The 26,318-nt window shown below is 38.1% G+C and overlaps 1 protein-coding gene across 2 annotated transcripts in view; it reads right to left on the reverse strand.

The window, feature by feature from the left end:
- KCNH1 (potassium voltage-gated channel subfamily H member 1) overlaps positions 1–26,318 on the reverse strand; it is a 175,762-nt gene that overhangs the window by 67,439 nt on the left and 82,005 nt on the right. For both annotated transcript variants that reach the window (XR_005980009.2, XM_041715421.2), the window contains exons 8-10: positions 24,970–25,169; positions 21,207–21,459; positions 8,187–8,383 (exon numbers count right to left, since the gene is read on the reverse strand). Coding sequence is in view for 1 of the 2 variants with exons in the window: in XM_041715421.2 (XP_041571355.1) it covers positions 8,187–8,383; positions 21,207–21,459; positions 24,970–25,169 (650 nt within the window). In the remaining variant the exon portion in view is untranslated. The remainder of the gene's footprint in view (positions 1–8,186; positions 8,384–21,206; positions 21,460–24,969; positions 25,170–26,318) is intronic.

The following is a 26,318-nucleotide window of genomic DNA, read 5'->3' on the forward strand; positions in this document are numbered from 1 at the left end:
GAAGACTAGATTCTCAGACTGTGTAAGAGCAGCTACACTGTCTTTGGGATTATTGTCTTCTGTCCCTGGTGGTGGGCCAACATTCCTCACTTCCTAGGGAATGCATTTTCCAATTTAAAAAGGCTTGGGGGAGCTATTCTGAGGACTCGATATTCACTCTGAATAACCTTTCTCTGTATTAAAATTATTTCTACGCTTTAGTCTACGTGGGTGGAAGAGGGTAAAAATCAAAGTAATGCATTTTCTTCTGTTGGGATAAACAAGTTGGTGTGGGCGTGTGTCTCATGTTTAAATGAGACAAAACCTTTTTTTAATGTCAACTTTCTATTACTCATCTGAAAATAGCTTCACAAAAGCCAAATGTGTCTTTTTATAAGGATTAAAATAGTATGAAAACACATTTTAATTCACCATCAACCTTGTTAAGGGCAGTTTTCATCTACTCGAAACAGCTTTCCCATATAAAGACTTTATAAACACTCTACAGGTTTCAAAAGAGTCCGAATTTTTTCTTTTATATTTAAGACTAATTTATGGGTCATTGGGGGAAAAAAAATACCTTTCAAAAACAATTCAAGCAGGTCTCCTCAAAACCTGATAAAAAACAAACAAAACATCCATTCAGTTTCTGGATTTACAAATGAAGTGCTTAACCCCAATTTCTGGTTGATCAGAACTCGAACTGTTTACTGCATTTTTCTTCCATGTACTGACATAGAATTGGAATGTCTTTATTGGCATAACATTGACATAGTTCTTCATACTTAGAAAACACATTTTGAAATAGCCAAAATTCTGGGTTTATAAATTTATTCAACACAAATTTAATTCCTAATTCAGTGATTAGAATGCAAATGATAGTTAAGAATTTAGTGACCAGCATAGGAAAACCTATAAATCTACAATAGCACAGAACAGGAAATATTCTCTTTACTGAAGATATTTCAAGGCAGTTATGGTTTTAGCATCAGCTTCATAAAAGAATAATATTCTCCCATTTTAAGGTGATTTGGAATTTGAATTTCACCCCTACCCACTCTTCTATCAATTTTATTGATGATTATTAATATTTATTGATGACTGCATTAGTTTTAATGGGACTTGGTACTGAATGGCTTATCATAATTTCAACAACTTAATATTTCTATGAAGAAATACACAGCTTGCTATGCATAGTTACTTCTTTATAACAACTGTACAGACATTGTACTACAGCACCTAAATATATGAAAATTACTCATTATTCATAGTAGCAGAAGGCAGCTCAAACATGTGATGAATTCATTAAATCAGTTTAGAAGGGATTAATCATTTAAGAGCATTCTAAAGAAGCGTTTTGCTACTTACCCACAGAGCTTTATCTAAGTCTCAGCTAAAATTTACATGACAACATAGCACCTAGTAAGTAACAACAACAGAACAGTTTTGTTGTCTGGTTTGGGTTTATGTGGTGAGGGTTTGGTGGTGGTTTGCTCCAAGACAGATCCGGCATGGGTGAGAGCTGAGCCCATCGCTGATGGCAGCAGCACCTCCACGGTAACACATTTAGGAAAGAGTAAAAAAACCTGCACTACAGCAGCTGAGAGAGAGAAGTGAGAATATGTGAAAGAAACTCTGCAAACAACATGGTCAGAGAAGAAGGAGGGGGAGAAGGTACTCCAGGGGATGGAGCAGAGATTTTCCTGCAGCCGTTGCTGATGACCCTGGTGGAGACTGTGGAGCTGCAGGTTATCCCCTCTGGCTCATGGAAGCCCATGTGGGGCAGATATCCACCTGCAGACCACTGAAGGGGCCTAGGGAGGAGCAGATCTTCTGGCCAGGACTTGTGGCTCCCCCAGGGATGCATACTGGAGCAGTCTATTCCTAAAGGACTGCCCCCTGTGGAAGGGACCTGCAATGGGGCAGTTCCTGAAGAATTGCTGCCTGTGGGAAGGACACACCTTGGACAAGTTTGTGAGGGACTGTCTGCCATGAGAGGGACCTCAGGCTGGAGCAGGGGAAGAGTGTGAAGAGAAAGGAATGGCAGAGAACAAGCGTTTTGAGCAGAACACAACCTCCATTCCCCACCTCCCTGTACTGCTCAGGGGAAGGAGATAGAAGGCTTGGGAGTGAATTTGTGCCTGGGAAGAAGGAAAGGAATGGGCAGAAAGTGATTTTTTTAATATTTTTTCCTTATCTATCATTATCCCACCCTGATTAATTGGTAATAAATTAAATTAATTTCCTTCAGTCAAGTTTGTTTTGCCTATGATGGCGATTGGTAAGTCATCTCTTTGTCCTTAACTCACAAGCTTTTCATCTTATTTTCCTCTCCCTGTTGTGTTGAGAAGGGGGAAGTGATAGAGAGGCTTGGTGGGCACCTGGTAACCAGCCAAGTGATAACCAGCCAAGCGATAACCAGCCTTGGTGGTAACCAGCCAAGGTCAACCCACCACCCTGTTTTAAACTTCCTAGTTAATTATGTTTTCCATTGTACACATACATCCCCACTATGTATAGACAAACTATTTGCCTGTAACCAGATCTTCTTGTCTCTAGGGCTCCTGGCCATAAGCATTAAATAGAACAGAAACAAGTTTAGAATTTGGAACTTTTGGAAAATAGATAATGGAATTTGGCTTAAACACAATCACATGTCAACAATCACTGTAGGTGTATGAATGTTAAAGGCTTGCAGTTCATCAAAGCTTCTCTAAGGGTGGGTGTTAATGCTTTACCTGGAGGAGTCCAACAAACTTCAGAGGAGGAGAAGGAAGAAATCTAAGGGCACGTCCTCCCGAGAGCATGAGGCTTCAGCACTAAAATCATCCACAGAAGACGTGCAAACTTTATGACACACAGTGCCTCAGAGCATTTTCAGAGTGTAAATTCTATTTGACCAAAAATCTGAGGGCTAGCTAAACAGTTAGATATATCCAAGTTAAGATATCCAAGGCCAGAGAAAAGATGTGGAAATGAAATATGGAATCTAATAAGGATGAACCAGAATAAAACAAGTTTTGTTTAGATTGTTTAGATTGATCTAGAGAAACCATAAATAAAAGAGCATCCAACTCCCTGAACAGCTTTTTAAAAGCAGCATGGGAAAGAACACAGTGCTTAACTGTTTATTTACATTTGGACAGTTTTTTTTTTTTTAATTGACAACTTTGCCTCCTTGGGAATTTGACATAATTCACAAGCCACAGGCCCTTCCAGACATCTCAGTCATGTCCAATGTCCTCAGTTTTCAGTGCTGTAAGATGCATGCCAGTCAAACATCAAAATCTCTTCCCACGGGACTTGTGGGATTATTTTGGTGAGTACAAACACAGGAGAAAGAAGCAGGCTGTCAGTTTGACCATTATGAAATCCACATCAAATGGGACAATATTCTAAAATTAAAATCTTTCTCTTCTCAGTGTAAGAAAGCTTTGTTGAAACCTTCCAGCAATTCTGGCTTTTGTGTACCAGAAAAAATTCTGGGATACCATTTTGAACCTTTATTATGAAAAAGAACTTTAAAACTTGTCATGTGGAAAGGCAGAATATAAGAACATGGACTGTCACTCTGAAAACAAACTGCTGCCAACACCCCTGAGATTTAAAATCCGGGCTTGAGGCACTCCTAGCTGAAATGTATGATTTGAGAGAGGTTCTCTCTCTAGTTAGAGCTTACACTATCAAAAGAAGAAAGATTAAGCTAATGCTGAAGAGGAAAGCACAATTACATTTTAAAATTGCTTTTTGAAAGAGATGCTGGGAGTCCTGTCCACTGGCACAGTTGGAATACTATAGAATAAACACACCTCTACACATACAAAAGCAAGTAATTTTACACTGCCGAGGAGAGAGATTATTCTGTTACAATTACTGGTCTCTCAAGTATGTTCTGACTAGAAGCTTTGGCTCTAATACACTAAATCATGTTTGATTTGTAAAAATGCAGAACATTTTTTGCCATTTCTTTCACTCCAACAAAATCCTGGTAACATACCTAGATCCTACTGCCTTACTTCTTTAATATCAGGATACAAATTTCAGCTTCTGGGAAAGCTACTTGTGCTTTCTATCATGACACTCCAAAGTATTCAGAATTAGTCATTTAATCTGTATCCAGGCTAAAATGGCTTACTAGAGAAATCTCAGCTTAATAAATTATGTATAAGAATTCTCCCTTTTATGTAGTGTGAGCAGACATTTGAGCTATAACATCGTTTATGGCTGCAGCAGAATGAAATGAGCAAATGCAGGGTGGTACAGCCCAGCGGAAGTTAATATTGGTCACAAAACTCGTACACATGGAAAGAAGCAACTGCCAAAGCCAGAATATTTGCCAGAGACCTTTTCCATTCTTAAAGACAGCAAACTTGCACCCCACCACAAGGCAAAGACAATGACAGGCAGCTATGAAGGAAGATTTTCTCTTCTATAGTTCTACCAACCTGAAGCTATGATGTCCAATTTGGAAACCCAGAAGTGTTTAAATATTTGGTGGGAAAAACCAGACCTCCTCTATCTAGCCTGGGAATCCTGCTGCCCTCCCAACTTGCAGCATTTCTTTTGTCCAGCAAAACCCTTCATTAGGGTGAGTTTGTCACTTGCTATGCCACAATACCCCCAGTGTCTACACTCTGGTTCCCCTCAAAGATTCCAAAAATGGAAACATCAAGTTAACCTGCTTTAACTGCAGAACATTGTTACAGCAAGTATTGCTCTGAAAAACCTCTCTCAGCTTCCTTTCAGCTGCAAAGTCTTCAAGTCCAACACATAGCACCTGCAGGCACAGACTGCAGTTTCAGGTTTTTAGGATGGTGGAAAGAGAGATGCAGCAGATGATAATCCCCCTTGCTCCCACTTAGATGAAAATTTCACTGACTGGCAACAGAAGGAGTTAATTAAAGGTCTGCTTTATATTTTCCTTTAGGAAAAATAAAAAGTTTCCTAAGTCTGAGCTCCACTCTGAGGTAACTAGACAGCTAATAACTTCAGGAGGGAATTTAGCCACTTGAGGAAACTGCTCAGGGAGTCACCTGACAGCAAAATGACACTTTTAGAAAAGAGGATATTTCACTGGCATTTGTTGAAAAAGTGAGTGAAAGGAAACTTCTTTCACGGCACAGACAGGGACAATAATGACATGCCAGGCACAGAGCACTGGAAACTTTTCCCTTGGCCACGAAGTCTTTAAGTACTACAGGCAGTAACATTTTATATCTGCAGCCTGTTCTACGGAAGGCATAAAGGGAATACACAGACCAGAAGTGTCCTGCCCTCCCAGCCCAGCTCAAATCACATTCAAGACAAGTAGGAATAACAACACAAGGAATGTTGCCTTTTACTTTGCCTAAATCCAGCTCTAGGTTTAGCTAAGGTCAAGACCAACTGACCAGTTTGGGTACCTTCCAATGTACCTGTATTATTACTATTATTACTATTATTATTATTATTATTATTGTTGTTGTTGTTGTTGTTGTTGTTGTTGTTGTTGTTGTTGTTGTTATTATTATATGTGTCTGCTTCTTTCTGTCACAGTCATCAGCAGTGGATCCAGACCCAGCAATGGAGGAACACCCATTCACTGGCACCAAAGGACCTGGGACAGGGAACCCCAACTCCTCCAGGGATCACCAGAGGAGACCCAGCACCCAAAGAATATGTGAATATGGCAAAAAAAATGGACCAATGCTACAGCTCACTTAAGCTGAGTGAAACTAGGCTACAAAGCACTTAGCCCTGCATAGTGGGACTTGGTACCACTATGGCATATGTACCCTGGAGATGGGGACACCTCAGAGGCACAATCAAGTCTAAAAATATGAGATATTTCTGAAAAAAAAAATCCCCAAAGCTGATTTTTCATGCATTTGAAATCTGTATGAATATATTTGGGAGGAATTGACAGTATCTATATTTCAACTAGTTGAACACTTTTGGAGTCAGAAATGAAACTGTTTATTGAAATGAAAAGTGTAATTCTGGTATTTATACTCCAAAGGATATGCAATACATCACAAATGTAACTAACAGAAGGTACCAGTTCATCTTAATTCTACAAAATTCCATTTGCAGAAACAGACTAGAGAAGTGTTAGAAGTGACAGGCTGGGGAGCTATTTCTATTAAAAAACAAAACACAACAAAACCAAAAACAAACAAAAACCCAAAAATACAGCTAAACAAACAACAAAAAAACCACACAAAAAACCAACCAACCAAACAAAAAAACCCATAGATATTTAAACCAGAATAAATGCTAAAATCTAAAACATTGCCTTTTAATGTGCCTCACCTCAAATCTCTAAAGTATTGTACCTTCCACACATTTCCAAGAGCATATATTATTCATATTATTTAACATTTTCATTCTGATTGCAATCAGCCTTCTTTTAATAAAATAATGTTACAGTCTGTTAACTTAGAACCATCAAATTCTTACTTCCATTATCAATCAATGCCACTTTTCTGCTGACTGCAACTCAATTAAAATCCAATTATTTGAATAACTGGATAGAAATTGCTATCATAAGATGCACATTTTTATTAGGAACATTTTGTGTAGAAAATTGACAGCACAGAATTTGTGACACTACAGTGTCACAAAAATGTTTCGTAACCTGGGCTGGGAAAAGCAATGCCAATAAATATGGATGGCCAGTGTCACTTCTGGAGTAGGTATTTGATTCTAAAGCTAGGCCTTTTGGCTCAGATCCAAAATTACATGAATTCTGCTAGCATTATTATGAGTTTTGAAAAGTTGGTCCCTCTAAGCCTCAAAGCTTGCTATTTCTACAGATTTTAAGAAAGCAAAAAAGTAGTTACATATTCTGAGAGCATCTTACCACATTAGCCATGGAGTTAATGATAAAATATGTCAGTCAGTGATACTGTTACTTGAGGTGATAGCAATGTCAAATTCTTTCATTTATTTTATTTCTTACATTAACTAAGACCGGGTAAGGAGATGCTTATTAACAGGACATCTCCCTTAAGATGCTTGTAGATGTGTACCTTCATTTGAAAAATATTACTAAGGAGGAAATCAACAAGTATAAATTTGTTTCTTTTTTAATCACATCCATTTTCTACCAGAGCCCTGATTTATTTCACCAAAGTGTGGTTCACACATTCTTATTTCACCCAATACTAAAAAGCAGAATTCTTTTATACTCATAGCATATGCAGATTAGAAATATCATCACACTATTTTACTTTCAACTCTATACAGTAAAAAAAAATATTTTAAAATGTCTAGTTGTAAAGTGCAATTTTACAAAACAGGTTTAGAAGATTAAAATATTTCTCTTTTTTTTCATATCTATTTATCTAGGATTCACTTGGCACCTGGAAACTACTATGGAGAATCATTTTTAGGAACAAAAAGGTCTCATATCAATTATATTTCTTTAGCTGATCTCAAATACCCTTATAAAGCAAGTACACGTTCTCTAATGTATTTCTTCTCAATGTAATATTATTGTCTTCTACCTGGCATCATAAAATCATATAATCTGAATTATACCCACTACAGTTTTAATAAATTTCTGCAGAGGTTGTTCACTGAAGATTACACAGAGGATTTAAACTGGGCTATTAGATTATGATTACTTGCATTTGACAAAATAACTTGAAATGGCACACAACAAGGAATGAAAAGGGCCAAAAAATCAAGAATAAGAAAATGGAAATATTATAGATAAGCAAAGTAATTCCAAAATCTGATTTATAATAAAAGAAACAACTCTTGATAGTGTCATGTTCATATTACTTTTCCATTGTGTCTACTGCACTTGACTTTTGTTCCATATATTAGATTTGATATCTTCCCTGTCATTTTCCTTGTGATTTCAGGCAACACCCCTAAAATATTTTTAGCTGCTTTGCAAAGTGAGGTTGCATTAAGTAGTGAACACTGTTTATCACAAGTGCATGACAGTTTTCATATATGCTAGAACCTGTCTACTTCCTGGAAATGTATAATACTTTCACATACACAGTCTAGCTCCCTCTGAAGCTAGCACTGGCATAAATACTCACAGCCTTTTGACTCTACATGCTAGCAGGGTCTCTTAGGCAAGCTCTGAAAAGTCATCTTATAAAAGGGGTCCACAAAAAATTCCAGAATTCAAGCCATTCAGTTTTTTCATGCCAACAGTCCTTAAAAGTGAGATAATGTACATGATGTATGTTAAAATCACAGCTACTTACCCTTTTTCTCAAGTTGTAGGTCAAAATGAGATTTCTGGAGAAGGAGTGTGAAAAGGCTGTGTAGAACTCCAGCACCTTCTGCAAGGCATCCCTTTTAATCACATGAAGATCACAGTAAGTCAAAGCCCTTACATTAGCACAGGACTGGGCCAGAGTCGACTCCTTCCAGAACACATCACCAAAAACGTCTCCTTTGCCTACAGAAAATCAACAGCATTGCTTTCATTAACAGCACTATTTCCATCAAAAATAGAAAAGAACAGACATCTCATTCATGCAGTCAAGTTTCTTCTATTTTTGCACTCAGGAAAAAAAAAAACTGTCAGGAAAAAAACAACTTTGAAATATTTAATTGATAATTTTTTCCATTATCTTTTTCTTAATTACAAAAGCCTAGCAAAACTTCATAAGAATAAATCATACTTTAAAAGTGTTCTATGTGACAAATCTCCTTTAAATATCAATAAAAGTTCTTCTTTAGAAGTCAAGAAAAGTGGTTCATTCTTGTTTCATGTTCTCTTCTGAAACCTTTCAAAGAAATTAATTAAGAGGAAATGGTTTTTCCCTTCCTCCTTTTAGCTGTCACACAAAGGATCTGTTTCTTACATATGCATTGTTGATTTTTCTTAATCTGGCTAACATTTACCCACTGAAGGCCTTGTAGATGATCTATATAAAATAAAATGATCCTGTATCACACATCAGTGCAGCTCCAGGCTGCAGCTAAACAGAGTCCAAACCATGAAGAGTACAATTGGTTATCCCCAACATAACAATGGCAAGGCATGAAAGTTCAGCTGTTTCCCACTGGCAGGAAGAAAACAGCCATTTCCTTACCCTTCCCATGTGCATGTCTCTATGAGCTCAGGGCAGCCAGTGAAATCCCTGCTGTGGAATACTGCAAGGATGGCATTTGCACCAGTCTGGGCACCCCAATGCAGGGCATGTACACCTAAATCAAGCTGAAAAGCAGCCTCCTGTCAGGAATTCACTGGTTGCACCCCACCTCAGGCTGGGCACAAAAGGGAATGTGTAGGAGAAAAGTTACAAGTTCATTTACAAGAGTAATGGTCTTTCCCCCCCTGTTTTCCAATGCTAACAAAAAAAAAGGAATATTCACTTGTTACCTTGATAATGAAAAGCTATACTTTTCTTATTTTGAAATCAGTTTTCCTCCCAAGCTTCTGCTGTGCTATACCATTACTGCCCATCTCTCTTAAGACCAATGACATGGAAATACATTCATATCTATCAAGTTGTCATAGGAATGGTCCCCTGTCTTATTAGTAATCCCTTGCCAATAGCAATTCTTAAATCCAAAGCATGAAAAAATGTATTAGTTTATTGACTTCACACAGGTTTTTTTACATTCCTTCCCTAAATAAATCATCATTTTTGAAAGCCTATACGAAGTCAAAAGAACTATCATGAGTAAAGAGTTCAGAAAGAAAACTTCTAAATCAAACTCAGAATTTCCATCTCAGTCCTTCAGCTGTACTTCCACCCTTACCTAATCTCTTCCATTCGATGATAAGCATTTTTTTCTTTCAGAAAAACTATCAGCTTGATGGTAAACTACCCTGAATTGCAACAAGTTTTTATTGACTGTAATGTGCTCCCAGTCTTCCACAGAAGACCTACACCATCCGCCTCACATGGATCAATTTAGATCCTGACCACTTTCGACTTCATTTTCATTTTAAATGTGTATATACACTGAAACCACATGTTCAGTTAGCACATTTTTCACAAAATTAGGCAAAGGCACCATAAAGATAACCTTTCTTCCACTTCTAGTCTCTTCCATAGGACAATGCCAACATCTGGGAATAGTACAAAAGCTTCATATCACCAAGCATGGTGGTAGCCCCACAGCCTAGTACAGTAAACATATTTTCTTTTAATAGCAATGACTTTTCACATTTTCAATTACTTGTATGTTTTTTGTTAGCAGATACATTAAAAATCGCTAAAGCAAAAAAGCTTCCATGCAGTTGAAATAGATCATCTACAAGGCCTTCAGACAAATACACAATATATTTAAAATTGAAATGAAACAATTTTTACGCACCATAAAAACCGATACGCTTCACTGGGTAAAAATGGATTGTTTGCCTTTGGAATAAATATGCTTTTATTCACAATCTTCCAGGCAATTAGCTAAACAACTGTTTTAATTAACGCTCTGGAATCTATCAAGCATTGAATTGTGCCATCACTGATGAGCAACAGTTATGGCTGGTAGTCCAAGCACAAGGGAGAGGAATTCTAACTCATTTCTAAGGGTATTGCTTAACATCTCCAGCCAAGTTTCCCCACCTTAAAATGACAACCATTATGTAACTGACCCACAGTAATGTGTTGAATAATTAGTACAATCCAAGCACAAACAGCATGGTGCTGCTCTGGCTGCCGCAGAAGTGAGGTACAACACAAATTAGTGATGTCTTACTCTTCTTGAAATTTAATTCTGCTTTACCCATAACACAGAAAGATGCAACTTCGGCCTTCACTTGTGGCAGCAACCACAGTTTCCCTTCACTATTTGTAACTCTTCCTTCTGAAAAAAAATCTCGCTCTTGCTGCCACCTCCCATTAGAGGCAAGAGCAGCACAGGAAGGATCTGGGTCTGCTGGGTGCCTGCTGAGCCAGATGAGCGATGAAGTCAGATCACAGAAGTCCCTGTTTCTAAGAAACAAACTGAACAACCCAAAGAAGTACTATTTTCTTTCATTAAAAAACTTCCTTGAAGTTAACAGCCAATGATCTAGCTGAAAATGAATCCTACACTGTACTTCAGTTTCCAAAGCAAGGCACTTGCACGCACCTCATTGTCAAGTCCATTTTCTTTCTGTCAGCTCCATTTTCTAAATGATGCAAAGTATTAAATTTGATTGTCAAAGTCTAAAAAAGACTCCTTTGGCATTTATAGAAAAATGAGGGGGGGAAAGAGCAGTAGAAATCTATATAGCAAGAGGAATTAAAATTCCACCCAGGATTATCTGCACTGCATTAGAACAATTGTCCTCTTATGCATAATAAGGAATTGCATACCATCTTCCTTTGTCTATATGTTCTCCACAAAGTAAGATCAATCACTGTGGAAAAAGGAATCAAAAAAAAAAGGGGGGCAGACTAAGTGGGGGTTTTATCAAAACCATCTGTAGTTGAAAAGCAAGAAGGGTATGGTGATACTTCTGAGTCAGAAGGTGGTTGGCAAAGTCCAAGGGCTGCGTTAGGGAACCTGAGCCAAAAGCCTCTTTTTATATATAACTCCAGGCTTTAGATATTTCACCTTACCTCTGAAGAAAGATCAAAAAGCTAGAGAAATGCAGATGGCCGTTTGTTTGTCAGTACTTTGCATTTCTCATTCCCAGCTTGCTGAATTCCAGATGTTTGCCAGGAATATTATCTGTCAATCACACTTAAAGTGGATGATCTAAGCTTTTACCATCAATCATTTATATTCCCTGCTGGATCTGTGTGCTGAGGACCTCTTCCACCATCAGCTCAGCATGCATTGGAAAGCCAAACAGTTTTCTGCCTTTTATGTTTCCTTGTTTGTTTTAATTATAATAACAAGTCCCCAAACCCAGATATATTTAAACTGTGAAGAAATATTTTATAAAACTCTTTTTCCATATTTTTTCTTTCCCAGTTTCTTCTCCACATCAAATTTGCTGTTTGTCTTATAAGTGAAAAGATGATTTCTCTGTTACCACTGCAAATTCAGCCTGAGTCAGGCATAAGGTCAGGCCACATCCACTCTGTCTCCTGAAAGCAGCACCAGTGACAAAGATCTGATTATTGCAGCTTGGTCAGGTGTCCTGCTGATTCTGAGGAAAGAACCACACTCTCAACATTACAACTGTACTGCCTTGATACCACAGCAACTCTTGGCCTTTTTACTGTTGTAAGAGAAAAGACCGAAGAGCTCTGCTCTCAGTCAGAAGATATTACACTCTACTCCAAAAAATATGACTCATGTGGAATATGTGTTTGGCTGACAACCTACTCAGTCCACTTTTGGGTTCTGGGTGTCTGGAAGTCCTGCTGCAGTTTTGGTGTGATAGCTGGGGAAAAGATGAGGCTATGGATTCATGTATTGCAGGTCTTCCAAGTTAGTATGCATTTTGAAGGCATTCACATGAACCCATGGATTTTCAGTATATCAGACAAAATATTCCTGTTTGAATCATTCTCAAAGCAACAGCAATCATTGTTACAGCAGCCAATAGCAGAATCTAGGTCATGTCCCCTCCCAATTTGCCTTCAAATTGGGTTGTTTGAACAATAGAATTAGCATCTGACACAGCGTCAGCAGATCCAAAAATCAGACAGAATGACCAAACATTGCTTATGGTTGAGCAATGAATGACCAGACATTGCTCACCTCAGCGGCAATGCAGCACCGAGCATATCTTGGCAATCAGGTGCTTAGCAAACACAATTATCTGTGATAACTGTGCCACAATGCCTTTCCCCACGCTGGCCTGCACCCTCAGGGTCTGCTCTCCACCTCCAAGCAGGGGGAGACACCAACTGCTATAAAAGCAAACACACAAGTTTCTAGGGTTGAACTCCCTCTGTGATCACCAAATGATTTTTTGTCTTCAACTGAAAATCCAGCACTTCTCCTCTCTTCCTTCATTTTCTCCAAATCTAAGTAAGGCATGCAATTTAAACTTACCCACTTCACAGAGAGGAGAAGGATTCAAGGAAAGTAAAGACACTAGAGCAAAAATAATTCTTCCTCTTGGTGCATTAATACAACAAAAACTGTCAGCCAGAAAAAAACAGAGCTACCATTTGGCATTGAGGTGGAGTATTCAGTATCTATCCTACAGATAAATTGCACAACTTGACAGCCACTGAATAGCCTTAGTTTGGTTCTCCAACACAGTACAGCTGGCAGGAGATGAAGCATGGAAGTTATTTGTTGTGTTGGATTTTCTTAAGATTTCTCAAGTGCAAACTGAGACACATAATGAAAAGTGAATGACCAATGCACCACAGAGAATACACTATTTTTCATTAACCAGAAGTTTTAACTACTCTTTTCCTCTAATTTTCCTCTTGTTACAGAGATAACAAACTGAAGTTGCTCTTTCAGTGATTTGCCTGGTTCATAAACAGAAACACAGTGTATCTGTTCATGCTGTAAACCACAGCCTGGCAACATTTTGCAGACAGTTTACTACAGAACTGTATCAATTTTTTTCTGTTGAAACACATTACTGTACAGATGAAATAAAAACATTTATTTTAGAGATGAGTAGCAACAACATGATTTAGTTACAGCTAAATTTTCTATTATTGTTGCTATAATTAAGGTGCTTGTTTGTCTCATAGAATACAGAATATAGAATTATATTTCACTACTTGACATCCTGTGATGAAGAATTTTAAACATCAACTGGGCTCTACTATGTTTAGTCACAAAAAATGCCAGGAGGCTTCACCAGAATCTGCATCATTTATGCTTATTTGCATTTTAATTGTTACTATAAAAATGTTATAAATATGTGCCCAGTTTGTACAAAACTGAGAGGACATGGAGCAGCTCAGGTAACTGGAGTAATAAATATATTTTAATGTATTTGCACTGGTGAAATAATAGGAAAACCACAGCTCAGTCTGTGTTGTCACTGCATGGGCAGTGATAATTCTCTGACCAAAAAAAAAGGAAAAACCAAAACATCAAACAATAACAAACTAGCAGCAACAATAAAAACCCAAACAAAAAAAGAAAAAAGAAACCAACAAATCTATATAAGAGGCTCAAATTACATTATCCTCTGAATTACTTCCCTGATTACTTAGGAAGGGGCTTTATATTCTAGATATTGCTTGAAACATACATTAAAGCCACAAAATTGCATTATCTTATTTCAGACAGAAGGGATTCACAAGAGTTTAAATAGTAAGTTTTGTGTTCTGAAATACAGAAAGTAAACATGTTGAAAAACTCATGAGATTTGCATCTATCTTGTATTTAATTTTATTTAGTATTCCTAGTAAATCCTTCAGTATAAATTTAACAATGTTTCAGAAACATATCTCTAAAAAAAAAAAGTATTCATATGAAATTTGGTTAAAAAGAATAAAAACTAGTGTTTCATGAAAATTTTTTCAATTATTTTTTAACCTGTCTCTTCAGTGATAAAAGAATTATTCTTCCTCCTCCAAAATTCTGAAGCAGAATCAAAACCCTACAAAAAAAAAAATTAAAAAAAAGAAAAAGAGAAGTAGTTCAGTGGTTCACCTGCCAGAAACCAGGGTCTTTATAGAAGGCTGATTTCCTTGCTAAATTATAATTTCTACCTCTTCACACCTCTTGTTGCAGCATGCACACAAATACATGCAAGCTTTCCTAACACAGATATCCTGAGTTATCAAGGGAGATGCTGGAGCAGAGAGCCTCATCCCCACCAGATCTCACTTTCAGCTGCCAGTGTCCCACCAGACACTGCCAGCTTCCAAGGGGGACTTCTTCCACATGCAATGCTGTTGGACTGTTTAAGAGCACATTATGCAAAGGTGCATAAATTCAGCACAATAAAACATGAAACGTGCCCAAAAGTTCCCTACTGAGGCCTCTGTTCACAGGGAATATCCCTCCTCCTCAGTTACTCCAGCAAGTCATCAAATGTTTTAAAAATCTGTTTTTCCAATACCCTGTGCGGTCTTAAACCATCTACAAACAGCAGAGGACAGGAGCTTTGGCAATTCACGCTTTTAATCTCAGTCAGAAATTAGACATAGAAGAAACAAAAAGTCTCAAAAATGGCAAGTCCTGATATCAACCCACCTCAGATGTCTGGAGGACAGGAATAAGGAATACTCTGTCCAAAACAATCATGTGGGATAAACCTGTATTTCTCAATAAGAGTTTTAGTGCTGCTCCTGCATCCACCATGAAATTAAAATTTTATATTAATGTAGACCACTTTATGCCATGTCCTTTTAAAAAGCTTAGCTGGATCTCCATCGGTAATGCTTTTGCTAAGTGTGCCTGGACACTCACTGAGCAAATCAGATTCTGAAAATTGTTCCTTCAGTTGATGTTTATTGAATCACTTCACAGAAATATGCAACTTGTCCAACTTGCCTATATAAATGAATCTAAAAACACCCCACCTTTCAACTATAAATAGAAAAATCACAATAGAACTACTGAGGATAAAGATATATTGTAATTTCAATCATTCCTTTGTCAAAGCACCGCTGGTCATGTTTCAGTCTTATTCAATAGCACAAACAATGCTGTGATGTTAGATACTGTCAGAAAACTCTTAATGCCATCCATAATCCTGCAACTATTTATTAAGCCTGAGAGCTCAGGAGCTTGGCATTTTTAACACAGAGAGGTGTACCTAAATTTAAAATTCAGGTGCAAAATGAAACGGAGAAGTAAGGGACTTTTTCAAGGGCTTGGAATTAAATAACAGGCCCTAAAATAACAGAACTAGTCTTTGAAAATGGAGTAGTACACAGAGCAATTCAGTTCAGGGAAATCAGAGTTAGCTGAGGTACTAGGGACAGACTAAATAAAGCAGCCTGGGCTCAGTTAACTTATCTGCCATCTTCACATCTGCTGAGAAGCAGTTTTCACAGGACTGTGTGGAAGTTGCAACCTTTTCCATGGAGAGGGTGTAACACAGACAATACTTCTGCACTGCTATTGTCCCTCCTCTAAAACAGACCATGCCTGTGGTGCAGTTGTCCTTGCAGCTGGCACTGTCCTATCTGGATGCAAATCTGTCTCACCAAAATCTGAATCAATTCTCTGGTGTCAACATCTGAACGAAATGCTTACGGCTAAATGAGTAAGCTAAAGCAATTGTAAAGAAAACAAACAATTATTCTTATAACGTTTCTTTAAGACTGCAATTAGATCGAATTAAATCAGCAGGAATTTCTCCACACAAAGCAAATGGAGCATTTAATATCCTGCTGAAACAAAACATGGCACACCACAGCCCCCTACAACATCATGCTAAAACCACAGTCTCCAATCTTGTCAACTTTGTAGCTTTGTAAATAACAATAAAAGAGCTGTATTTCAGAATAATCCACGTTTACTTCCTCAGCTTCTGTGTGACCTTTAATATAAATCTATGTGCATTCTTTGCACACTCCCTGCCCATCTCCCAGAAAATTCCATTCTTGACATTGTGTTACTGTACACTTTCATACCTACATAATATCTCCATGCTGTTACTGCTTTTCAGCTTTGATAGCAGCAAAAGGAATAGCAAAAGCAAAGTGACTCGTTGGAGAAAATTTGTATTCCTTACAATAAATTCCTGCCTTGACTTCACTTCCTGTCTCATTCACTTTACTTGCCCTTTGTGGAGCCAGGAGTTGGACACAATAATTCTCACAGGTCCCTTCCAATTCAGGATATTCTGTGATGTTAAACCAACAGTCAAGAAAAAGGTTTATTCTTTTGAAATTTTTTAGCTCAAATAAAGATAACAAGAATATAAATGCAGAACAGCTGGAGTGTAACTCTTGGGACAAGCTGTTTGGTGGGAGGGTGTTATTTTTTCTTTTTAATTAAATCTTCTAGGTAATGCTATTTTTCTCATCCAGTGCTCAGCTCTGAAGACCACAGTGGTTTTCAGGGCTTTGGATTTTAGATGTTAAATAAAAGTTTAAAGTTCCCTGTCTCTAATTAAGTCCTTAAAACTGACTTCCAGTCTTACCTTCCACACACATTGCCCCCTTGCAGGAAATGTCACAATCATTTCAGCAGCTTTGAACATCTCATACAAGTAAAGATCTACTGCTCAGTCAGACCCTGTAGGAGCCATTAATTGACAAATTTTGCAGCAGTCTGAAAATTTAGGTACAATACACTGCTTTCCCCACTGCTATCTAGAAAAAAGTTTGCCACCCTAATTTTCAAGGGTCTTCTCCTTCCTCTCTCTAGTTTTTTACTGGAATGTTTTCCTAAATGTCAAAAATTACCCCAATTTTAGGCAGTAAGACTTGGAACCAACTTGGGTACTAACAAGGTCTCCTAACCAGCCCTTCCATATATTTCCAGAAGATATGTACAAAAAGTTTTTTTGCTGCTAATTACATTATTTTCTGTAATTTTCACTAAATTATCTAAGCACACACAGTTGGAAACATACCACAGGAATTAGCACTTCTTCAAGCAATGGTGAGGAGAGATTGAAAAGGTTCAGACTAAATGACTGGAGGGCAGCAAAATGCCTTTTCCCCTGCATATTCCAAAGAAAGCTGCAGTCAGACCTTATGGTCTGCTCCTGAAACAGAGTTAATTCAGAAGGAATAACTTTAAGAAGTAATTTGATAAAATAAAATGTAGCAAATCTCATAGCACAAGTATGTTTTAACTTTCCAAAGACCTGCAGTAAAGTCAGGTTTTCAGAGGGTCAGTGTCTTAGCCTGAAAGATCTGCTCCAAAACAAAGAAACTAGAGCTGCCAAATGAAGTGCACATAAACACTTGATTGTTTTTAACAGAGGAAATAAACCCTCAATTTTTTTCTAACCACATTGGGATAAATGACTAAGTCTTTAGTAGGATAGTTCAAAGAGATACTGTCAGTCTCAGGTGGATAAAACAGCATCAGGCCAAATGGGAGGGTTTAGGAAAGTTAAAAGCAAAGCCAAGTTGAAAACATTCTCCTAATGGAAGCCCTGCATGACCTGTGCTTCACTGTGCTCTCTTCAGGGCAGGGACTGTGTGATTTGTCTCAGTCTTGCTCAAAGTGCTGGGTGTACGTCAGCACTTCATCCTACGCAGCAACAGCAGCGTCAGTGCAAGGACAGCAAACTACCAAAACCAGAATTGTGTCTCATCCAGGCAGCTTCCCACCAGCTAAACTTCCCTTCTACATAATCCCACTCTCATACTTACACATTGGCATAGAAAATATAGTAATAGAATGGCTTTTCTTGCTAAGTCTTCTTTTTCTGACTAATTTCTATTGGGAATGAGTCACAAATAAATCAATCACCTGGCTGAGAGGTCATTTTCTACATTTTTGTTTCTGTTTCTTTGACAAACCAAATCCAAATATTGTATTGCATGAACATCAGTAATTTTAACATCAATTTTGCATAGAATTCAATACATGTATCTTTCATACCAATAAATCAAATTTCATACAAAGTGCACCAATTTCTTTAAAGTTTTACGAAATATGCAAAGGTTGTTTTTTTTTTTAATTTGCATATTTTTGTATTTGTGTCTTAATTTAAATTAATGGGAAAGGCAATCTTAGGGGACACACAAAAAAGTAGCTTTTTTCGCTGCTGGCCTATATGCAATTTCTTCCAACTCAGTACTCATATTAATCCAAGTCAATCAAAGTCAGTGCTTTGTTCTCAGAACATAAGCCTGAACAGAGAATATACCTGTTTCTGGGGTATTACATGGAACTGATTTGGAAGGACATTATGCAAGTGTACACAATACACTCCAGGGCTACACAATACACTCTTATCCGCCAGTCTGCAAGGTTAAATGATTTCAGAACTTGAAAATGTTCCCTATGAGTTGGATCCTTTAAGGATTAAGTGCAGTTTACCTTTGGTTTATGAAATGCTGTACAGCAGTCCCACAGACTGATTTAGAGTTGCAATTCATTTCTCCATTGTAAGGAAGATCCAGGCTACACTGCAAGCTGCAAAGGCTGCTTTATTACGTGACAGCCAGAGCTGAGCAAATAATTCACCTTGAATAATTTGTTCACTTTTTTTTTTTTTTCATTTTCATTTCCAGAATGCCTGAAAGAAGATTACAGTCTCTGTAACATTCCTGTCAACTAAAATTACTCTATGGAATTCCTCACATGCTTTGCTGTTACATGCCTGATGTTCACAGCTATGCTTGGTTTAGGACTGGTAAACAAAATTTATGGCATAGGTTCTTTGGGCTGAGTGATCAGCAAAAATCATGTTTCTTGTACAATGTACTTTTTTTTTCTGGTATATATTCATCAAGACCTTGGCAAGTTTAGCTAACTACTGATTTGGTAAGTTTAGCTAACTATGAAAACAAACAAACAAACAAAAACCAAAAGCAAAACAAACAAAACCCCACAAAAACAAAAAAACCAAAAACAAACAAAAAAATCACCCCAAAGCACTGTTTTCTACAGATAAGAAAACCGAGAGTACAAAGAAGACAGAGAGAAAACTCTGACCCATCCCTGACTACTCCTTCAGTAGTGTGGTGATTAAATCACATAATGCCAAAGGAAAAAGAAGTTCAACTGATTTAGAATAGTGAAAAACTTAGCTAAATACGTAATTTCTTTTCAGGATAGAGAAACCTTCAGCAGAAGTCTTCAGAGCCTGGAGGAAGAAGGGACACATATGTGTGGAAGGAAAGGGATTCCTTAGTCCAGAAACTGAAACACAAAAACTGATGCACATCCAAAATGAAATCTCACAGAATCCCAGACAGATCCCAATTATTTTTACTTTCTTCTCCACTTAAAATATTCACAAAGAAAATGTGAATAAAACTCACCAACTTTAGTGAGAGCTGGAGAACAGACTTCAAATTTTAAAAAAGAAAAGGAAACAAAAATAAGAAAATAAGAAGTTGTGTAGGGAAGAGGATCGATAATTACATCCCAGGAGAAGAGCAGCAACAAAATACTTCTAGTCATCCAGATACCAAGGGAACAGCCTCATTTATCTGTAGCTATCACCCTCCAGCAGCAGAGATTAGGAGTTAGGTTTCCTTAACACTGATTCCTCCAGCAATCTTGGCTAAGGGTTTTCTAAAATGAGTGTTACGATAAAATGCAGGAGTTACCAGTAAAGATGAGGAGAAAACTGGTATCTTTAGAGAATATTTTAAAGAAATTTGATCTTAGTGCTTTTTTACCTATACTCAAATAGAACAGCAAGATGTTTTGAAGTTTTCTTCTCATGCTGAACCCAAGTGGTGGCATAAAGGTACACAAACTGAGGGGTCTTGGTGGGTGCTCTACATTTGTCATTTGTTAATTCATGAGAGTTCAACATGGCAAAAGGTAGCAAGTTCTTGTGTGCAGCATAGACAAGCAGAAGTTACAAATGTCATTTAGCACTGAGCAGCACAGGTGATTCCAGAACAAAAGGGAATTCGTTATCCTCCTCCTTCTCACTTTTTTAGCTTCTTGTGTGGCACAAAGTCTTACCAACTTAATTCCCCACAACTCTAAATTTACCCTATGCTATACATGCAATCCTGTTCAAAAGTAGAGAAAAAATGGAGCCCAGTGTCTTTATTAGCCCCCTCATTTTTCAATAGACATTCATCTTAGGCAAGTTGAGTCTATGTGTTCAGAAAAAAGTAAGATAACCAAGATCTTTTTTTCTCTTTTTTCAGGCTGGTATGAGTGACAGTTACAGGATTAAGCTACCATGAGAATTTACCTTATCACAAAAGGGCTTGACAGAATCAAATGATAAGTATCACCTCCTCAATGCTCTAGCCACCCCATGATTCATCTACATCTATTGGATTATCACGCTCTTTTCTGTTAGCTTTGGCTCAGAATGCTGTTCACACCCCATCAGTTTATTTTCAATGCCTCCAACCCAAGTTAACACAAATTTGCTCTAAATGTTTTAAGCTACTTTGACTTTAAAATAGATAAATATTATTTCAACACGACATCTTAAAAAAATCTAACTGGCAAAATTCCAGTGAAAGTGGATTATTGGTGGGGGATGTGGGAGTGAGGCAGGGAAGCCAGACACTTCAAGTTTTCTGAAGTTCTAAATAGAATTTCTAATTAGAAGGGATGTGTCAAGACAGGGAAAACCTGTCCAAGAATGAGCAGGACCCCATGCTAAAGTTTCCATTGACCAGATGAAACAGGGTTGAAACAATCTAGCTATATTAGGTGGTTGCCCTTTAAACCTCTCCGTGGTAAAACAAACTTAACAGAAGCTCTTTTAAAGAGTGAGTAGAGGAGTCTATAAATTGCTGCACATATTTGTATTTATGCAAATGCATATTACCAGCTCTGAAACTCACCTAATATAGCAACGACTTCATCATCCTGGATTACTTCCAAAGAGCCCGAGACCACGAAGCAGAGGCTGTCGACGCTCTCCCCGGCGTGGTAGATGAGGTCTCCGGGAGCGCAGTGCACCGTCTGGAACTCCATGGCCAGCGCCCGCAGGCACCCATCGCTGGCCAGCCTGAAGGCGGGGTGCTCCTTGAAAACCTTGCGGTTCAGATGCACACAGATGTCAGCTCTCATGTCCTTGGGGCAAATCTGCAAAACCTGAGAGGCAAATCAGGCAATCAGCTCCTGTGCGTGGCTTCTGCCCGCCTGCTATGGCTAGTTTACCACACCAAGGTTTAAGAACCACTTTCCTCCTTCTTATAAAATTTCTAATCTCAGAGTTTATTTTTATATTGTTTACCCACATAAACCACAATACTGACTTAGGCTACTTTACAACACCTGAAGGAAAACACTGTTTTCATCTCAGCAACACGCTCTGCTGGATATCGAAGGCCTAAGGTTTTTAAGACAATAAAACCTAGAGCACAGCAGTACAGAAAGTGTTGAAGAAAAGCTTCCTGAAGAATTGTTTTAGAGGACACGTCATTTTTTTGGTAGGTAGATTCCATGAAAAGCCTGCACAAGTTATATTCTTTAACAACTAAAACAAATTACTTAAAATTTAATTAACTCATAACATTGAGAATTGAAGGTATCCAAATTTACCCCTGAGTGGCACTAACAAGTTTTTTGTTTACACAGGAAAAGGACTTTAAGGTATGACACTGTTTTGGGCAGCTTTTGATTTTCTAAATGCAATGTTCCCCACAGCAATTCATGATGTGTGGTCCCAAGAGAACATGAGCTGATGCTCAGCACAGCGGGCACCAGCCAGGGCCATTTCTGAAGGGTTTTAATATAATACGGACAGCCAAGTGGAAAGAATACAAAATCACTCCTGCATGTGCAGATTAAAAGTAGAAATAAGTAACATGAACAGGGCTTGGAGATAACAAAATCCTTGGGGGATGGTCTATGATGAAGCACGTCTAGAACATATTATTTGAGGAAACACTGAGTAGTCTGTCTGCCTCCTTTTTTTTTATTTTCTTAGTAATAACTACTCCATCCAATTAAGGAACATTCTGATTGAGCTTCAGAGTAACTCCCACACATTTTCCTAGATGGAAACAGAAAATTGTCTCATTGCAAATACTTCTGAAAAACATAAAGGTAACACAGGAAGCGCTGTGGCTATACCTACACTTTGAATTGGGGTTCTTTGCAAGATCTGAGCTGAGAACCAAGCTATTAATTCCGTGCATGGCATGGTTCCAGATATCATGCCGAGTACTCCAAAGGCAAATAACTCCACCATCCATATCATCATCTTCGACCACCTCCAAACAGACATTTTATTACAGATATTACTTCTAAAAAGAGATGTATTTGTACAGTGCTTAGGTGTAGGGCACTCATGGATGATTTTTCTTGGCTGCCCTGTGCAGAAGAGCTGCCAAACCTGCCAGTTCTCAGTTTTCCAGGCTCACAGAAATGACCTGGGGCAGCAAGACCAGCGTTTAACAGGGAACACAGGCAGCAGCCATATCTGTCTTTTTCATTATCTCATTTACTTGGAAGAGAAAAATATTCTCTAGTGGCATATTCTTGCCAAATTTTACTACTGGAATTACACACACACACTTTTCAGTTACCTGACTATAACACACAAAAAGGGATTTACAATAGAAATGGTAGCAAAACTCCCCAAATATACAAGAGAATATTTCAAATGATGCTATTATCCAAAAACTTTTTGGTATAACAGTCTTAAAGGAAGTTAACCAATTTTCCATTCTCCATTTAAAGAAGTTGTCTCCAGAGTTCACAAAACTGAAAGAGATTAAAGACATTTGAGATTTACAGATAAATGGAAAAAGACTTTCATTTGTAAGGGAGGTAAGAAATAGATCTTCATGGATCAATTTTAGAATCTTTCAGTAGCTCTTGGTTAAATTTTGTTGTACTGGCATTTTCTAGACCAATAACTGAGCATGTCTGCAGTGATCACTGAAAGGATAAATTTGTGGCCTACAAAATAGTGACAGGACCAGTTCTGTGCTCAGTTCATATTTAAGTCTCTGCCTCATCTGTAGGAAGCTGCGCTGCATTTCAGAGGAGCACAACTACCACTGTTCTGTCTCATGAGCAAGAAATGTTTTATTCATGAGAAGACATCCCAGAAGTTATACACAGGCATCAAAACAACAGAGCTCAGACCTGGGAGTTTATGGATTGGCACAGCCAACCACAGCTTTTGCTGTGCAGATGAAAGTTGAGTTCTTGGTTTAGCAGTTCAGCTGTGAACACACCAGTTACTGAAAACAACGCTGTATTAAGCTCTTTGGTGTCCTGACAATTGGAGACTTTTTTCCTGTTTATTAAGATAATTCTCAAAGGCTACAGTGAGTATTGTTGCACTTGGTTTGGTTATTCTGCTGTCTCCAAATGCATCCTCTTAAAGCATTTCTCTCCTTATCAAAGGAAGCCAAGAATGAACTTTGAAGATAAGCTTAAAAAAAACCCCAACACATTTTACATAGCAATTTTTTCTTGTTGTTTTGTTAAATGATGACAGGAGTTTGTAATGGGGGCTGAATGGAAGCACCAGCACTCATTACACTATGCATCCTCAGATGTTTCTCCACCTTCCCCAAATGCACCTACCTCGAATCACAACCCCACACGAAGACAGATTGTGAGAAAACATGCAGAACAGCTTCTAGCTAGCACTAAAATATCATTTCTTTCTGAAAGCTAGCATGGCAGACAGTGCTTACAGAACCATGTCTGGGATCTAAAAATGGCAGCTATGCTGAAGACCATTTAGGAAAGCAAACAGTGCCCTGCGTGCCCCTCAGTCTCCAGGCAGCTCAGTGCAAGGCCACATCTGTTGTTCTCCTTCATAATGATGCTGTAACAGCTGTACAGAAATGACACTGTTTGCTCTTTAACTGCACCATCCACAGTTCAGAATGCTAAATTAAGCTGCCAACCAGAAGGCTGGTCTGGTGACCAGAGCATTGCTATGATTTCCTGAATGATCCACCCCACAAATCACATCTCTTAACAAGCAGAAAAACTGTCTATCTCTACAAATGTTGGCAACTAATATGAAAGCAACAAGGAGTTACTTTTGTACATTTGTTCTGGTGAAAGGCCATCTGTTATTTTAAAAGACATGATGGGAATTTATTCACAAATTCAATGAATCAGAATGATAGCATTGGCCTTACACAAGGTACTTTTCATGCAATACATTATTAAATACTTTCAGTTTTCATTAATATCTTTAACCTGCACACAGAATATTACATTCAAATTCTCCAACGACAAAAAAAATTCACTTTGTTTTCAAGCCCACAGAGCTGCAAGCAATCTCACAAGAAATATTGCAAAAAAAAAAAATCTCATTTGGAAAAACTGGATTCTGGAGCTTGTGATTTACTTATCACCTTTATTTATTGTAAAACGAGCTTTTCCCTTTATAATTTTTATACTATTTCATGCCATTTCACTAGCAAAACATACATGCTTTTACCACTATCATATGTCAGTATGACAGAATAGCTGAAATACTGTATTTGAAAGTTAAAAACTAAGGGAAGCTGCTGCTTAGAACTATTTAAAGAATATTTGTCTCCTTTACTAAGACAGTACCTCCTGTTTATTTTAATGGACTACTTTCAGGATGTGACTTCTTTCCTTGCAGTTTAATTTACTTACCTTTTCAGTATCTATTCCTCTGGACATTGACCAGGTGGAAACGATGTAATCCATCACACGTTCACTCAGTCCTTTAGGGACCTGGTAGAGCTTTAAAAAGTCCCGGACACTGTTCAGCATTTCATGGTATCTGTTTGTGTTAGCATACATTTGCTGAAATATGGTTGTCACGTTACCAAAAATGGTGGCATACAGAAGGGCTGTGAAAAAGAAGAAAAACCACAGAGAAAATACATTATAAGATGGGGTGATCAGTCTCTGTTCTACTGGGCTTTAAGACTGGAAATGCTAGATCTTAAAAATGCATGCAAATATCGGTGCTTTATTAGGAAGGCCTGATGACCAGAAGGATTTTGTAGGTCACCATCAGCACTACACATTGAGGGCCACCATCTACTTTTGTGAGAGCATGTCCTGCATCACATACCTCCTAAAACATGACTGCCTTTGCCCAGAAAACAATTCAGTAGTACCCAAAACCTTACAAAACCACAACAGCAGACAGAAGAATTTTAAGAGAAATAGCTTGACAGCAAATAGTTTAATTTTTCATCCCAGGTTTTATAGCACCTGTGTTGAAATACCATCAGTGACAGATTTCCAGGCTTTAAGTGCATTATCACAGTAGTAAGCTGAGTCATCGTTACCCACCTCGGAGTGACAACAGCAGTGCATCAAAGCAGAAGATGGAATATGTAATAAACAGCCACCATGGGTCAGTAATTTATAGACATAACTTTAATAATACATAAAAACTCACATTACATTTTACATTCTTCAGGCAAAAGAACAGCAAGGCCTGAGGCAAGAGCTAGAGTCCTCAGAGGCAGACCTTTGCACAGCTCTCCTGACTTCACACAACATAGTTATGAAGCCAGCTGGTTCATCAAGATGGGTTTAAGAATAAACACGAGGAAGAAAAAAAGGCAGTGTTTCCAAGCGTGGAGAGAAGCAGATGAAAACACACAGGACTTGAGAAGAGCCATCTGCTGAAGGCCAAGACAGAACAGCAGGCTGGTGGCAGCCTCAGCAGCCAGGTTTGATGGCTTGCAGAGGCTGGGGCTGAGGCTCTTCCAGCCAGTCCAGCCCTGAATGACATGGAGAGACAGGAAGCCTCAAGGGGAGCTTTCCTATATTATGAGTCAGTCAGTGATATGTGACAGGTTGGCTGGAGAGGGAGAGGAACAGTCAGACTGCAGATGTGATGATAACCACCCATAAGTGCTCTGGCTTGCTGAGTAAGTTCTTCCTCTTAATCATTTCCTGTCCCCCAAAACAAGCACTAAATTGTGAGTAGCATATCTCTTCCACTTGAAATAAAAATAAGTCAATGAGAAGCCATATTTATA

The sequence above is a fragment of the Taeniopygia guttata genome, chromosome 3 (assembly GCF_048771995.1).
Source record: "Taeniopygia guttata chromosome 3, bTaeGut7.mat, whole genome shotgun sequence".
Taxonomy (NCBI): Eukaryota; Metazoa; Chordata; class Aves; order Passeriformes; family Estrildidae; genus Taeniopygia; species Taeniopygia guttata.